Source organism: Macaca thibetana, chromosome 12 (genome assembly GCF_024542745.1).
Source record: "Macaca thibetana thibetana isolate TM-01 chromosome 12, ASM2454274v1, whole genome shotgun sequence".
Lineage (NCBI taxonomy): Eukaryota > Metazoa > Chordata > Mammalia > Primates > Cercopithecidae > Macaca > Macaca thibetana.
In genome coordinates, this window is record NC_065589.1 from 71,868,657 (window position 1) to 71,885,861 (window position 17,205).

Below are 17,205 nucleotides of genomic sequence, written 5' to 3' on the forward strand. Positions count from 1 at the left end.
ACAAGACGCTGGCAGAGGAACTCTTACTGAGATTTGTGAATCCCAAAATTATATATATGTAAAATTTTCTGGGAAGAGTATTTATAACTTCCTTCAGATTTTTTTGTTTTGTTTTGTTTTTGTTTTGTTTTGTCTTTAAAGATCTCTGTGATTGTAAAATGGTAAGAATCACTGCCCTGGAAAGTGAGTAGCGTAACAACACACAACAAGAAAATACCATTTCTCTCAAATTGCACAAAGTGTAGCCATGTGCATGTGTAGGAACTTTGCAGTTATATCTGATAGCCAGACCTCTTGGTAGGACAAAAATTTCAAGTAACTCAAGTCATGTACTAATTTTGGTTTAAGATATGCCAAATTTTAGCTGTTTTGTAATTCAGTAAAAATCTTAGTATAGAATTTCTATATAGAAACAAAACAAATTTAAATATCTTTTAAAAATTAGTTATGAGCCTAAAACCATACTTTAAGAATATGAATTTATGATCCTGTTATACAGGGAAACTTCCTCTAGTGGCGTAAACCTATACCCATATCCAGAAGCTTTTTGCCAACATTCCTACATCTTTTCTAGATTAGTTGAGATATGATACATTTTAGTTTTCAACCTCATTTTCTTTAGTATCACATTCCTCCTCCTCCCTCTCTCACTTCATCTACATTCACACTCCAGCATTTAATTCTCTAAATTTACTATAAGCAACTGCTGCATCTATCAACTATTGCTATATTCAGTGTAATAAAATCCAGTAGTTGTGTCACCCTAAAACTGGGTAGAGAGATTTAATTTAAAATTTTAATTTTTTTTGGCTCTTAAGATGTTGCGAGTGGAATACTAACCGAATTTCTTGTTTTTGTTTATTTCCTTTGAATACTCCTTTTTTAGAATTAGTAAATATAATTAGCATCTAGCTAAAGGGAAACAGCATTTATGCTAAATGTTGCTGAGGGACTGAAACCAAACAGATCACACCTGAGTTAGGAGCTTAATGAAATAACCTCAGAACACATAAGTAAATTAAACAAGGGCTTGAATATGATAGATTAGAGCTATTCTTTACAAGTTGGGGTATGGGCCGGTTGTGGTGGCTCACACTTGTAATCCCAGCACTTTGGGAGGCTGAGGTGGGTGGATCACTTGAAGCCAGGCATTCAAGACCAGCCTGGCCAACGTGACAAAACTCCATCTCTACTAAAAATATAAAACTTAGCTAGGCATGGTGGCATATGCCTGTAGTCCCAGCTACTCTGGAAGCTGAGGTGGGAGAATTGCTTGAATTTGGGAGGTGGAGGTGCAGTAAGCTGAGATCATGGTTTCTGCACTCCAGCCTGGGCAACAGAGCGAGACCCTAATAAGTTCGTATTATGGTTCTGCATATATTAAACTGATTATTTTTCAAAGTTAGGTAAGAATATTTGAGATAATAAGATAACCATGAAGCACTTTGAAGACTTAAAGTCCTGTATCTATTTTTATTAAGATTTTGAAGTAGGTAGGCATGGTGGTATACACCTGTACTCCCAGCTACTTGGGACACTGAGGCAGGAGAGTCACCTGAGCCCAGGAGTTCAAATTCAACCTGGACAGCAAAGCAAGACCCTATCTCTATGTTTGGCGTATAAGAATATAGTGCTTTTTGGGGGGTGAGGGGAGATTGAGACAGGGTTTTGCTATGTTGCCCAAGCTGGTCTGGAATTCCTGGGCTCCAGTGATCCACCTGCCTCAGCCTCCCAGAGTGCTAGGATTATAGGTGTGAGCCACTGCACCTGGCCAGAATTCAGTACTTTGACTAAAGTTTTAGCAGTTTTTAAATCTTTCCTATTTACTCCCAACACACTGAAGCAGGGAAAGGAAAAATGTCTTTGTTTTTTTCCTCTTTTTAAGAACTGCCCAAACTGAACTGACTCCCTTTGCAGTGATTTCCCATTACTCTTAGAGTAAAACTGAAATTCTTTACTTTGCCTACAAATCTATACATAGTATGTCTCCCCAGGTTGCTTCTCCTACTACTCACAACCTTTTTGACTACATCTAATTTACTCCCATTTTTTCTCTTCTATTTATATGCCAAGACTATTTTCATCTTAGAGTTTTAAACTTTCTATAACTCATGTCTAGAATATACTCCCCAGAGTCCTCTCGTGGTTGTCTTTTTGTATTTAGATGAAGGTCACCTCTCTAACACCCAGTCCAAATTAACGTAATGCGATTAGTCATTACCATACCATCCTTTTTTGCTTTCTTCATGACACTTACTGTTACTTAAATTTATTTATTTCATCACATGGGTTTTTTTAATACTTGCTTACCTCCAGAGTGTAAGCTCATACTAATATGTAAGGAGAAATTGTCTTGTTTTTCACTGTATCCTTAGGATATAAATTCTAGAACATCACTTGATAAATGGTACTCATTAAATCATTGTAGAATTAGTTAACTGTTTCATCTAAAAGTATTAAATATATTCTGAAGAATATCTCAAAGGATTTTTGTCTCATACATTTTGGGCTTAAAGTTGTCCACATTTTAGTATTTCCATTTGATTTTTATATTTTGCTAGTTGTTAATAAACTAAGTATTAATCTCAATATGTAGAATTAAAATTTCATTTTTGACAGGTTGACTTTGGCAGAATATCATGAACAGGAAGAAATTTTCAAACTTAGACTAGGACATCTCAAAAAGGTATGTGAAACATATGCTGCATTTTTAGTTCAATTTGCTACCAGAATTTGTGGGAAGTTGTGTTATATTAAAAGCCAAAATTTAAGAGAGTAAGATTTCAAATTAAAAATTTCAGATTAAAAAGAGATGCATTAAAGTTATTTTATTTATTATTATTTTTGTTCTTTGAAACAGTCTCGCTGTCAGTCTGGAGTACAGTGGCACAATCTAAGCTCAGTGCAACTTCCACCTCCCTGGTTCAAGCAATTTTCATGCTTCAGCCTACTGAGTAGCTGGGATTACAGGCATGTGCCACCACACCTGGCTAATTTTTGTATTTTCAGTAGAGTGAGGGTTTCGTTGTGTTGGCCAGGCTGGTCTCAAACTCCTGGCTTCATGTGATACGCCCGTCTTGGCCTCCCAAAGTGCTGGGAATACAGGCATGAGCTGTCACGCCCGGCCAAAATTACATTTTTATGTTGAGTATATTAAAATAACATTCCTTTATCTGTGTCAACTTAAAAATCTTGAGATGATGATATACCATGTCCTTGTAGTGGAGGAATAATTCTTGGACAGACCTCCAAAGTCTTCAGAGTACTCTATTTAAGTACTACCTTTTGGTAAAAAATACTTCATTTTAAAGAGGAAATCTAAAATTCTGTATTATGTTAATTTCATAATGAAATAGCAATTGTAAATAAATAGCAAACTTATTTCTTTGGCTTATCTTTTAATTTGTTGCATGTGTGATGTTTCGATTAGAAGGTGTACATAGGAAAAAGCACTTAGTATAAAGGGATAAAACTGAGAAAACACGTTTCTATGTGTTACTGTTGCAAACTTTTAAATAATGTATATCTTTCTACTTGTTTGTAAACTCTGAAATTGTAATCAGTTTATTGTTTTTACAGGTCTTAATTTTAGTTCAAATGATTTCAGAGAAGTAGTAATAACAGAGTAGGTTTTTTTCCCTCAAAATGAAGTTACCGACAGACATAAAATTCTATTTCTTTGACCCAATTTTTTGTGCTTTCTGCTTGTCAGGTTCTTTAAATTTTTTAAATAGGCTGAATTATAGGTAAAATTGAATGAGTGGAGATAGTATCTGTGAAGTTGTCTCCATGGGATCGGGTGAGGTAGGACAGAGAAACCCATTCTGATAACAGCTACTATTACACTGCATACTAATTTGTTTTGGAAATGTTATTAATATGCTGGGGACTCCTACCATTTAATTATAGGGAATAGAAAATTATTATATATAATTTGCATTAGTATCCTTTAATATGCTATATCTGTCTAGGCCAACTGCCCAGAAAGCTTCAACCTAAACTACTTGAACAGTGAATTCAAAAATGATTTATTTTGGTCTTTTTGTTTTTTAAGTAGTTCTATTTTGTTCTATTGCAATTATTGACTGCTTTTCCTGCTCTTTGAGACTTAGTTGACAACTTCAGTCTATTCTCTATAATAGATGGAGCTATAGAACTATCGTAATCGTTCTATGATAATGATAGAACCATGTAAAGGAACTATAGAAGGGAAAAGGGAATTTTTAGTACAGGATGAGTCATAAGTATCTGTGTGCCCACCTAAACTGTTTTTATAATGAGTTCATAAGGGCCTATGCTTGATGTCTCATGTAAAGATTTATCAGTTATTTTCTAACCAGCCTGTGGTGATAAAGGAATACTTAGTGATTCCAAGATGTACTTGAGAGTTTTACTGAAGGGTTATTATTTTCACATGTAATACCAAATTTCAGATTACTCTTTCTAAATGATGACATTTTACATGTGCACCTTATTTTATGAAAATCTGTTATAAAATCTGAAATTGTAAAGCAGTTAAATTCAGAATTAGCTATTTGTATTACAAAAAGTACACTTTGAAAAGGCTTCAAAGGAGGGTTTGTTTTTGTTTTTGGTTGATTGGTTTTAAAGCTTTCCTGGTACTTTGAAAACACTGGTTTCTGTGAAAAACACTTTTCTAACGTAAGGTATACTTAGTGTCCAAATATTATATAGACATTTGTAAAATGTTGTAGAACACTAAACCTTCTAACCTTCGTATTCTCCTCTTTCCCAGTGTTTGACTTCTATATTTTTCGTATTTACTTACTCTTTCCTATAACTATCCCTTCCATAATCTTTTTCCTGCTTTTTTTTTTCTAGCTTTTATCAGATTTACTGAGCAGTCTTAGATTTCTAACTTTATCTTCTTTTTAACTAATTTACAACATAAATTTTCTTTTCTTTGACCTTCATCGTGGAATATTTTGGGGAAATGGATTAACAATAATGCTGAAACATACTCTCATGTCATGAATACCCAGATTTTCTTCTGAGAGACTATTTTGGGTGAGAAGAATGAGTGTATTATAAAGAAAGTGGCCAGTAGTACATACAGGGAACAAAATTAAGCAAGTAATGTCACCTTAGAGCATAAATAGCAGTTGCCTGCTTAGAACTGAGTATTAATTTTTGAGTTATACAATTAAAAAATAATAAGCAATGTTACATGTATACAAATAAGTTATTTGGTATTCTGAAGCACAGTGGGAAAAAAGGTCATTCTGTTTTCTAAAAAAGATTAAACAGACTTTTAACACACACAGGACAGGCTTGAGTCAAAAGAAAAGATATTATCACTTCTGTCTTATCAGCTTCTGGGTTTATTAAGCAGACATGAACTGTACTCCAACTTGTAAGTATACAGCTTCTATCATAGGCTGGATCTGAATATTTGATGCCCCTTGTATCCTGCACAGGAAATATAACCAGTCAGTTTGTGGTTTAGATTTGGAGCCTGGCATACTTTTGCATTAGCACAGGTGACTCTCTTGCTCTTTGTCCCTTCAATAAATTCTTAACATTAAGCAGAATTAATTATTAGACTAACTTTCTTAGCACTGAAGGACGAAAGTTCATGGAGGAAACCCATGGCATATGGACATATGAGAATAGACAGGCCTGTTTACTTTTTCTTGAAGTGGATAATTTATGACATGCATTGTGTTTCATAATGATAATCACTATAATTGAAAAGCTAAACTAAAATATGAAAAAGTATGTTTACCTTTGAATAAATCACAAAGTTTAGTTCATATTTTATACTGTTCTTCAGGGTTAGAAAAATAATAAATCCAAACATAGCCTTAGTCTGTTATCCAAAGTGTGATAGAGTAAGGAATGAGAGTCAGGCAGAAACCTCCAAAAGTAAGTACTTGGCTAAAATAAATAGGTGTTGCTAGTTACTACCAAAAAGTAAATGTAAACTTACTTACGGGCTTATTAATTTTTCTCTTCTGAGATTAGGGAAATCACTGTGGAGCATCACTTTTTTTTCCCCTCAACTGTATCAAGAATTCTTTTATCTAATATTTATTGTTTTAGTTGTTCCCAGTTTATGCAGTCGTTGCTCACCCATTTATTAAGTGACTTACTGCCATACTCTGCCTGACACAGGCATAATTCAAATTCCCATTTTAATGGAATTACATATTACTTTTTATAGACTTTGAAGCTTTAACCATTTTTGAGTGAACATTAATTACACCTTTTTGAATGCCCAGATCTATATATACTTCCTCTGGAGTAATACCACCAGTGAGTGACAAAGCCAAAACTTGAACCATTCCCAGTCCTATTTCAATACTGTACCCATGTGATTAATTCCTAGAATTATTTTGTTGTAGACTGATAGTAAGTTGATTCATTGTATTCAGAAAAATTAATTCATTGTGGCTTTCCTTGCATCTCTGTTAAGTACTGGACTGTTTGCTTTTCCCTAAGTTTTTTTTTTGATGTATTGGGGGGTGAACATACTATTTCATTTTCATTACAGATAAAGGAGAACAGTTTTAAGTTAATTATTTTTCATACACATTCTTTTTCATTCTCTTTCACATATTTTCTTCCTTGGGCATTATGTTAGTGACCATTGTATGAACTACAATATTTCTTTGTTATTAACTAAGTTAATATATTGATTTTCACTCAATTTATTTTTAAAGGTCAGTCAACAAAGACCTTTTAAAAAAAACATTTTTTAATAAAAACTCAAATAATTTTAAAATATATCTTAAAGAATTTTTAGAATAGAACTGTATAATAAAATATATGGAGACTATACAAATTATTCCTGAAAGTATTTCAGAAGGAACAAGTAACTTTTTTAGTTATCATTAATTATATACAGACTTCCCTAGTTATTAATAAAAGCTTGTAGTTGCGAAGAGAGTAATTTCCTATCTTTAAAAAGTTGTTAATTTGAGGCAAAGCTTCTAATGATCCTATTTTATCTACCTGTGCCCATGTGGAGTTGTGGGTTCAAGGAAACCAACCAAAAACCTGCTGGCTCTTATAGTTGATCAGGTTTTGATATCTATCTCTGATAAATTCAAATTATGGGGAAACAATTTATCTTTGTGATTCAGAAGCTCTGCTAGGTTGATTATATAGTCAGATCTTTATTCTGGAGTTGAAGAAAAAGGTACGGATTTGCTTTCAAGGATTGTCACTAAATTAACACATAAAACTAAAAATAAAATACAATCCCTGCAAAATTAAATTCCTTGAAATGTCCATATTTTTAAAAAGATACAAGTTACTAGTCATAATACCCCAGACTGATGAGTAAATGAGAATTTTGAAAGTTATTAGGTTCAGTAACTATGTCTTGAGACTACTGCAGCTCAAGTTTGTGATATGAACAACATGTGGGTATGTTACTCTTTATTTTCTTGTCTTCAAATTTTTTTGTCTTCTTGATTTTAAATATTTGATTAGTTGGAGAGAATGTGTTTAGAAAGTGTGACATCTCAGTATGGAGTATTAAATAGTGTAGTAGGGATTGGCTTTAATGTGTGTGTTTTGGTATGTGTGTGTGTGTGAGTGCATTTGACTTATGAGCCCTGAATATAAGTGCCAGAGTTTTATTTGAAAAACATAACCAATTTGTAATTGAAACAGGATTAGTCAAGAATCATCAGCACCAACACAAATGTATCTTTGCAGACCGAAGGAATCAGCTAAACAATTTACAGTCATCTCAATCTCTACTAAAACAAAAATCACATCCAACATGCCACCTGACACCATTTCTTTCTCTCTCTCTCCTTTGCTCCTTGCGATGTGGCATTCATCTCTCCTTGTGCCTCCGTTCTGAAGAGATAACAGTATAGCAACAACTCTGCCACTGAAATCCTGTTCTCTGATCGATATTGGCACCTGCAAAGAGAAACAACCAGTAACAGGCAGCAGCAGCATCAGTATTAATCTTCCATGATGAAATCTTTACAGGTCAAGAACAAGTACACAGCTCTTTTCTCACTCCTTCACAGTGGACCATGCAACTAGTTGAAATGGAAGACAATGGATTGTCTACAAGCCTTTTGAACAGTGGAGAATACAGGGCGTTGGCTTTAGGTGAATTGACCCCCAAATATTCTTGAAGTTTGGTGTCCCCATTGGTCTTTCTTTCTAGAACACCATTGTCATCTGACTTATCAAACCCTTAGTATGACCACAAAGAATAAGTTTGCATATGTGACATTTTTTGTCACTTTAGGTTTGAATGAAAATAATGAGCAGTATAATGCTAGAGGGCTTAATCTTTAAACCTATTGTTCATCTTTATATTTATAGCCATGACTGGAAGAAATCTTCTAGGAATTCTCTCAGTTAAAGCCAACTACATTGTACATGATGTTTCCATAGAACCTGACACAGGATGCTGCTTGTGTAGGCAGTTTTCAGTGGAATTCTGGGAAAAGTACACTATACTAGAAAAAGTCGTGATTAAGCCCATGAAGAATGTTGAAAGATTCCTGATTTCTTGTGTGTGTGTGTGTGCGCGCGCGCACGTGTGCAAGAAAGGTGCCAAGAAGAGTGCTGGAATTCTAACTTTACAATTTGTCCTTACTACTATTTTCCATTTAAAAATGAGTAGTTGTCCTAAAAAGATGACTGTGGTGAGAGAACATTAAATAGCTGTAGATGGGAAAACTCATTAGTGTTTACGTTCTTATCTCTTACTCACATTTGGACCTACAAACTATCCTGGCTCTATTTTTCCCTATTTATAATCATACAACCTTAACTTGGTAGTAGATAATGTTCAGCTACCAAAATGAAAATGTAGAGGTAAAAGGTGTTTTACTTCCCCTTTGTGTGTGTGTGTGTGTGTGTGTGTGTGTGTGTGTGTGTGTGTGTGTGTGTTTTCGCCCAGGCTGGAGTGCGGTGGCACAATCTTGGCTTACTGCAACCTCCACCTCCCAGTTTCAAGCGATTCTCCTGCTTCAGCCTCCTGAATAGCTGGGATTACAGGTGTGCGCTATCATGCCTGGCTAATTTTTATATGTATTTTTTAGTAGAGGTGAGGTTTCACCATGTTGGTCAGGCTGGTCTGGAACTCCTGACCTTGTGATCTGCCCGCCTCAGCCTCCCAAAGTGTTGGGATTACAGGCATGAGTCACCGTGCCTGACCCACAGTGTTTAGTATTAATCCTGTTGTTATACAGGCAATGGAATTTAAAACATTTTGGAAAGAATCTTAGAAATCATGTTAGCCATCAGCAGGGTTTGTAATTCAGATCTGTAAATTCAGTTCAGAGATAACTTTCACAAAAAAGAGAAAACAGTTGCTTGGCTACCAGCCCTTCCCAATCATAACTGTAAATCCATGCCATATGCATTATGAGTCTGTAGAAGACTAGGTTTAAAAGGAAGCAGAGCCAGGCGTGGTGGCTCATGCCTGTAATCCCAGCACTTTGGGAGGCAGAGGCCAGAGGAGCGCTTCAGCCCAGGAGTTGGAAATCTTGTCTCTACCAAAAAAAAAAAAAAAAAAAGTCGAGGCGGGGAAGCAGAAACGAAAACTGGAAGAAGGACTGCAGTACACTACACGAAGGCATCGCACCAGTGTGTGCTCAGGCTTGGTGTCAGCCCCTTGGTTAGTGTGGAACATTACAGAATTTCACTCCTATAATACAGCAGCTGTAAATATTTTTAAGACAAGTGTGCTAGATATTTAAATTTTGCCAATCAGTTGAATTCTTAAACATTTATTTGATGCTGGGGAGGTAGTTTTTGTTTTGTTTTGTTATAATAGAGGAACTGACAGAATTAAAACCTGCCTATTTTAACAGTCATTCCAAGTTATGGGTATTAATGTACATATTTATGCATTTGAAGGGAGAATAAACCATTACCCCCTCCACACACACCCAGAAAAACAGGAAATGAAGTGTGTAGAGAGCAAAACATTGAGTAAAGGTACTAATTTTCTAAGCTAGTTGAACACACCTGAGGTGATACAGTATGCTCTCATCAGTAACAAGCCACTTTAGTGATTGGGGATGGGAGTGGAGGGAACACTTATATAATTAGGAAAGAAAGCCACCAGTATTTAATGATCTTTGTCTTTTCTCATTCTCCTACCCTTCTCCCCAGTCTACACAATTATTCTCAAACAAAAATATGATTATGGTGCAATAGTTTCAAAATTCAGACCTGCTTTGTCTAGGTGGTTATTTTGATTGGTTGGTTGGTTGTTTGGCTGGCTTTTACTTTTATTGGTTCATATCTCACACATTCATATTTAGGATATGGGAAAGCATATAATATGGTGACATAATAAGGATAAATTCGAAATAAATTGCTAATTTTCTCAATTGTTTTTTTGCACTGCCCTTTGTTTTTAATTAGCTTTTTTTTTTTTTTTTAAATCAGTCTCGCTGTGTCACCAAGGCTGGAGTGCAGTGGCGCAATCTGGGCTCACTGCAACCTCCAACTCCTGGGTTCAAGCGATTCTCCTGCCTCAGCCTTCCAAGTACCTGGGACTACAGGCTCCTGCCACCATGCCCGGCTGATTTATATATTTTTACTAGAGACGTGGTTTCACTATGTTGGCCAGGCTGGTCTCAAACTCCTGACCTCGTGAGCCGCCCACCTCGGCCTCCTGAAGTGCTGGGATTATAAGCATGAACCACTGCACCCGGCCCTTAATTAGATTTTAATAGTGCCTTTTGTTAATCTCACCTTTTGCTTTCTTGGTGGTAAACTTTTAGAATGGCATTATAAATAGTTTGTGAAATTAAAATTTAATTTTTTTAGGACTTAGAGATGTTAACTTTTAAGGGATTAATATTGTTCACATTACTAAAGTAAATTTGGTGTTAAATTGTGTTTTTGTTTTTGTTTTTTTTTTCTGAGACGGAGTCTCACTCTGTCATCCAGGCTGGCTGGAGTGCAGTGATGTGATCTTGGCTCACTGCAACCTTGGTCTCCTGGGTTATAGTGATTCTTGTGCCTCATCCTCCCGAGTAGCTGGGGTTGCAGGCAAGCGCCATCATGTCCAGCTAATCTTTGTATTTTTAGTAGTGAAAGGGTTTCGCCATGTTGGCCAGGCTGGTCTCGAACTCATGACCTCAGGTGATCCACCAGCCTCGGTTTTCCAAAGTGCCGGGATTACAAGCGTGAGCCACCGCACCTAGCTGGTGTTAAAACCTCATTCTGAACTGATTTTCTTAATCAAGTAGTGTTGTTATGGTGACTAGACTGTTCCAAGCTATATTCTTCTACCAACTCCCATAGGTTATAGGCACGCTGAGAATAATACATCAATATACTTCCTATTTTATCTTGGCTTTATGAGAAGGCATTTCTTAGAAATTGAGTTTTTTGGTAGAGAGAATATGTAACATGTATTCAGGATTTGCTAAATAACTTTAAACTAGCAAGTTTAATTTTTTCAGGAAATGTATTGGCTTTACATATAAAAATGTGTTTTATAACTTTTTAAGCCTTATAGTTTTAATGCCTACCATATTTCACTTTTTAATAATTGCCTTTTGAAAAAAAATGCCATTATGAGAAATGTTCCAAAATACTCCAGATTCATCTGCCATTTTCTTTTCTTTTTTAAAAACATCTCCCTCACATAGGAACCACCTATCATTTTTAACCTGGAATTTTACAGAAATTCTGCATTGCTGCAGCCTACATTTGGCTTATAGACTTGAGCCAGAGGAATATTAAGTTGCCATAAGAGACTTTGATTACAAATAGAAAGCATTTCTATGCTGAAGATCTGGTGAGGGACAAAGTCTTCTAGTGAAGTTGCTGTGGGATTTATCCATACACATTTATTTTTTAATTTTAATTGTTAGAAGGTAGTGTTTTTTGCAGATTACTTAAACAATGAGACAGTGTTGAGATCTGTTGTATACCTGTCTGACTTGGCTTTTTATGTGAGAGTATTAGATTTTATTTTAAAATACTGTTAAAATAGCTATAGTATGTATTGTTAAATTTTCCATTGTATTTTTTGTTTAAACAGAAAAGAGCCATGTCCTTTTATTGTGTATTTAATTGCCAAACCTACCTCTCTCTTTAATACACTCTGTTCTTATTTATGTCTCTTCATTGTAATAGCCTACAGAGACCAGTTCATTTCTGGAGATGCTATTTGTCTCTTTGTTTCTTCTAGATTTTCTCTGCTTTCATTAACTGCTCAACTAGTGTATGAATTCAGGACTGAAACTTGGTGTTCTTACTAAGCACAACTTAGCTGATTGGATTGTCTCCTTTCAGTCTACTCATCTGGCCTAGTTTTGCTATGAGTTTGAGGATTCTATTCTGTGATGAATTCAGATCAATTGTAAGCCTAGTTAATCCTGTCTTCTCCTGAACCCTTGGAAAAAGAGTAATTCTGAGGATGGCCCAGAGGTTAATGTCAGTCTCAGGCAAGGAGAATGTAGGCTACTGTATAGATCTTTGGAAATGATCTGTAGCAAAGATAAGTTAGTTGTTCAAACTATTGTACCCTGGGCCAAACCAAAACTGGGCCTTGCCCCATTCTCTGAGGACAAGGTGCTAGGTAGTACTGCCCTAGCATTTACCTACAAGTATGTGTGTTGGCCATAACAAAATACCAGACTGGGCACCTAAACAACAGAAATTTGTTCTAGAAGTCCATGACAAGATCAGGCAGAGTTTGGTTTTGGGTAAGGGCTCTCTTGCTGGCTTGCAGATAGCCACCCTCCCACTTTGTCCTCACATGGCCTTTTCTCTGTGCTCCTTGGATGGGGGTGGGGGGACCTTTCTTCTCATAAGGCCACTAATCCCATCATGAAGGCCCCATAACCTAATCCAACCCTGAGTACCTCCCAAAGGCCTCATCTTCAAATGCTGCCCTGTTAGGGAATAAGGGCTTCAATACATGAATTTTGGGGGAACACAGACATTCAGCCCATCACAATATATGTACTTTTTCTTAGTGGAATTTTTAGAGTAGCAGAGTTACCTTTCCCCCAGAAGTGTGTCAGTTTGCTTGAAGTCTAAGATATTGCGATATACTAAGTTACAAGATGAAAGACAAATATATTTCACTGAGTATGGTGGGTTTATATCTATCTATATAAAACATAGTTTCTTCCCTTGACATTTCCTTCTAAATACCCAGAATCCATCTTTTTTTCTTTCTCTAGTGCTACTGACATTTTGTTTTTCTTCCAGTAAACTTAACAATTCAAATGGAATAAAACTTGCTTGTGCTTTTATTTTGTAAGATTTTTATGGGATGTATTTGTCATGTTATTAGAGGCAAAAAAAAAAAAAAAGCTTGCTTTAATTTGCTGATACAAACATACATTTTACTTTAACAAGTATTTATTTTGTAATATTGATTACTACCATTGTATAGACATCTGAAGGTTATAAAACAAATGTAATTTTGTTCCTCAGCAACCTATTTGAATCTTGTAACATACATTTATGACTCAATAAAATTTAGCTTTTATAAATTCACTATTGAGATAGTCTCCCCATGCCACAATTTCAAATAAAGGTTAAAACAAGTATTTATTCTAATAGGCTTTTCACAATTTTATCAGATTATTTAAACTTTCACCAGCCTACCAAATGTTGAGTAGCTTCCTACATGTATGACAGTCAAATTAAGTTCTTGAGCAGCAAATGTTAGTAATATGCAGGGGAAAAGTCGTTGCTTTCTAGATTCTAGTCTAGATTAGAACTGAATCTAGATTCTAGATTTCTAGTGTAAATTAAATTCTTTCATACTCCTGGGTAAACCTATATGGCCAGTTTCTTATCTATTTTAGATGGCTAAACTATGATAACTAAGCCATGTTTTGAGTTTTTTGTCTCAAAGCTTTAAAATTTACTTCCTGTTTTTATAATGAAACTTTATTGAATCTCCTAAGATATCATTTTTTAAAATTAAAATTAAAAATATATGTGACTGAAGCTATTAATGAGGAAATTTCAGTTAAATTAAGACAATCTATGTAGTGTACCTATTTTAGAAAATCTCCCAATAATTCTAAAAAGATTTATCTTCGTTTGAATTTATTTTGAAATGTTCTGTTTGCCATGTAATATCAAATGTGCATTAAATGTCTCTGCAACAAGTAGTGGTTGAATTTCATTTTAAAATAATAAAAGTAACCTTAAGATAGAGATATAATTTGTTTTTTCCTCTTAATGCTTAAAATATTCCTCTGAATTTCTGTCTTAGGTACCGTTGTAATAAGCTGTATACCTCTACTATCTGTCTTTGAATGAAATGATAATATTTATATTTTCAAAGTAAATTTCAGAGTTATATTTTGAGGTAAAGAATTTTTTATATCAAAAGATAAATTACTAAAAGAAAACAAAGGAGCTGATGAAATATTTAAATGCATTATTCAGAAAAAACTTCTGTTCCATGTGGTCTAGATTTACGATTCTAGTGGGTACACATTATGCCAAGGTGATCTGTATTTCTTTACTTCAAAATTATGTACTAAAAATATTCTAAGCTGGGCATGGTGGCTCAACCTGTAATCCCAACACTTTGGGAGGCTGAAACAGGAGGATCCCTTGAACTCAGGAGTTCCCTAGCCTGGGCAACATAGTGAGACCCCATCTCTAAAAAAAAAAAAAAAAAAAAAATGGTGTGGTGGTGCATGCCTGTGGTCCTAACTACTTGGGAGGCTGAGGCAGGAGGATTGCTTGAGCCTGGGAGGTCAAGGCTAAGGTGCGCTGTGATCATGCCACTGCGCTCCAGCTGGGTGACAGAGTGAAGAAAGAAATTGGCCTAGAAATTTTCACTGAAACCTGGCACAGGCTTATCCTTTTTTTTTTTTTTTTTTTTGCTGGCCAGTGGTGGGGGGTGGAGAGTGGGGATGGAGTTTCCCTCTTGTTGCCCAGGCTGAAGTGCAATGATGTGATCTCAGCTCACTGCAACCTCCGCCTCCCAGGTTCAAGCAATTCTCCTGCCTCGGCCTCCCGAGCAGCTGGGATTACAGGCATGTGCCACCATGCCTGGCTAATTTTGTATTTTTAGTAGAGACGGGGTTTCTCCATGTTGGTCAGGCTGGTCTCGCACTCCCGACCTCAGGTGATCCGCCCGCCTTGGCCTCCCAAAGTCCAAAGTGCTAGGATTACAGGTGTGAGCCAGTGCACCCAGCTCTAGTCTTACCCATTTTTATAGTAGTATTCAAATTTGTATTGACAAAGGGGTGTGTGTGTGTGTGTGTGAATGAATGACACGAGTGATATGTGTACTTGTTTTGGTGGCTAGTCTAAAAGTTGTGTATTTTAAGACAAAAATGTATTTGTCACAATATTTATATTGATTATTAAATTTCTTTAAGATTTATTTACTTCTGCTCTGATACCTTAGGGTCTGCTACAGCAATCTATAAATTTTTTGTTGTAATATCTCTTTAGGATTGCAGTGAGATCCAAGTGAGTGGTCAATTTGTGTGTGTGTGTGTGTGTGTATGTATTTGTACTCCAAATGCTGTAAGGTGTAGGAAGAATCATTCTGATTTTTTCTTTCTTCCTCTTTTAACTATTATAAAATATTTTCATTTTATTTGTTTTCTACTAGTAAATTATTCCTTCTTAAATTAAAATTTGCATGGACTAGAAATAGCTCATTTTATGTTATGTCAGTTTTCAACTACCTTACAGTATACACATTATAAAAACAGATTTCTTGTAGTACAGAATACAACCCAGCATCTGATTAGGTATAGATTTTCATGTGGAGGATGTTTTCTTGAAATAGATTTTTGCCTTATCTCATTCCATCTTTTGGGCATTGAAAAGAGCACTTTGGTCTTTTAACTCTATAATATACTATTCTTCCCATCACTGTAAAAAATTGATGCATGGGTAAAAATATCTTTTTTATATTGCAAATAAATTGAGCTTGTTATAGTCCCCTCTCTTCATTTTCAGGAAGAGGCAGAAATCCAGGCAGAACTTGAACGTTTGGAAAGAGTCAGAAATCTTCACATACGTGAGCTGAAAAGAATAAACAATGAAGATAATTCACAGTAAGTCATTATTTGCATTTCACAGTTTTATATTATTAAAACTCCTCCTCCCCTCCCCGCCCCGTAGAGAGCGTAAACACAATATTTCCTTCTTGGGTTGTCTCATCGTACTTAGAAAAGATCCAAAGTCGTTCCCATGGCTTGGAAGGCCTTTTATGATCTGGTCCCGGGCCACCTAACTGTCCTCACTTCTCTTAAACATGTCAAGGGCATTCCCATCTCAGTGCGCTTTTGTGCTTACCATTTCCTCCGCCTGGATGTTCCTCCTCTAAACACCTAATTGGCTTAATTACTTATCTCACTCCAAATGTTCTTTAGAAAGGCCATTCTTAGACCACCGTATTTAAAATAGTAGTCCCTAGCCAGGCCCAGTGTTGCTCACCTGTAGTTCTAGCTACTCAGGAGGCTAAGGTAGGAGGATTGCTTTGGCCAGGAGTTCAAAACCAGCCTCGTCAACATAGTGAGACCCCCATTTCTTTAAAAAAAAAAAAAAAAAACAAAAAACCAATCTCTGCCTCTTCATATCCTCTTTTAGTATTGTTACCTTGCTTTACATTTTCACAATGTTGATCACTATCTGAAATTATAAATTTATTTTGTAGTTATTGTCTCCTCCCTCTAGAATGTAAGCTTCATGAGTGCAAGGACTTGATTTTGTTCTTGCTGTATCCATAAAGCCTAGACCAGTGCCTGACATATGGCAGGCACTTAACAAATATTTGAATACCAAAGTTAATGTTATAGTAGTGAAGGAGAAATTATTTCAACCAAAAGTATTTCAGTAAGCCATGTGTCCCACATTATGCAAGAATTGGGAGAGAAATGGAAAAGTAGAAGTTACAGTCTGTATTCTTAATCGGTTGTCAGAATGAGTGCCATAGACAGTACATGTTGAAGCAATTGAAAGAAAAGAAAATATCTGTGGGCTTGTGGGAGCTTCATGAAAAAGATAGAAATTGAGCAAGACGTAGAAGTAGAAATTAAGCAAGGTACTACTTGGATTTAGCTGATGTAAAAGAGAGGAAAGGTTTCTGTTTACACTTCATCTTTAAGACTATTCATGTAGTTTAAAGCTTCATGAGTTAATACAAGTATCAGAATAGGAAGTGGCCAATTTCTGAGTGAAATAAAATCTTGCTTAGAAAGGCCTTCTTGTGATGTCTATGTATGTGTGTAATTCAGAAAT

General features: G+C 35.6%; 1 protein-coding gene across 3 annotated transcripts in view; it reads left to right on the forward strand.

The window, feature by feature from the left end:
* TLK1 (tousled like kinase 1) overlaps window positions 1-17,205 on the forward strand; it is a 177,185-nt gene that overhangs the window by 136,096 nt on the left and 23,884 nt on the right. For all 3 annotated transcript variants that reach the window (XM_050751332.1, XM_050751333.1, XM_050751334.1), the window contains exons 12-13: window positions 2,620-2,686; window positions 15,922-16,019. In XM_050751332.1, coding sequence (XP_050607289.1) covers window positions 2,620-2,686; window positions 15,922-16,019 — 165 coding nt within the window. The remainder of the gene's footprint in view (window positions 1-2,619; window positions 2,687-15,921; window positions 16,020-17,205) is intronic.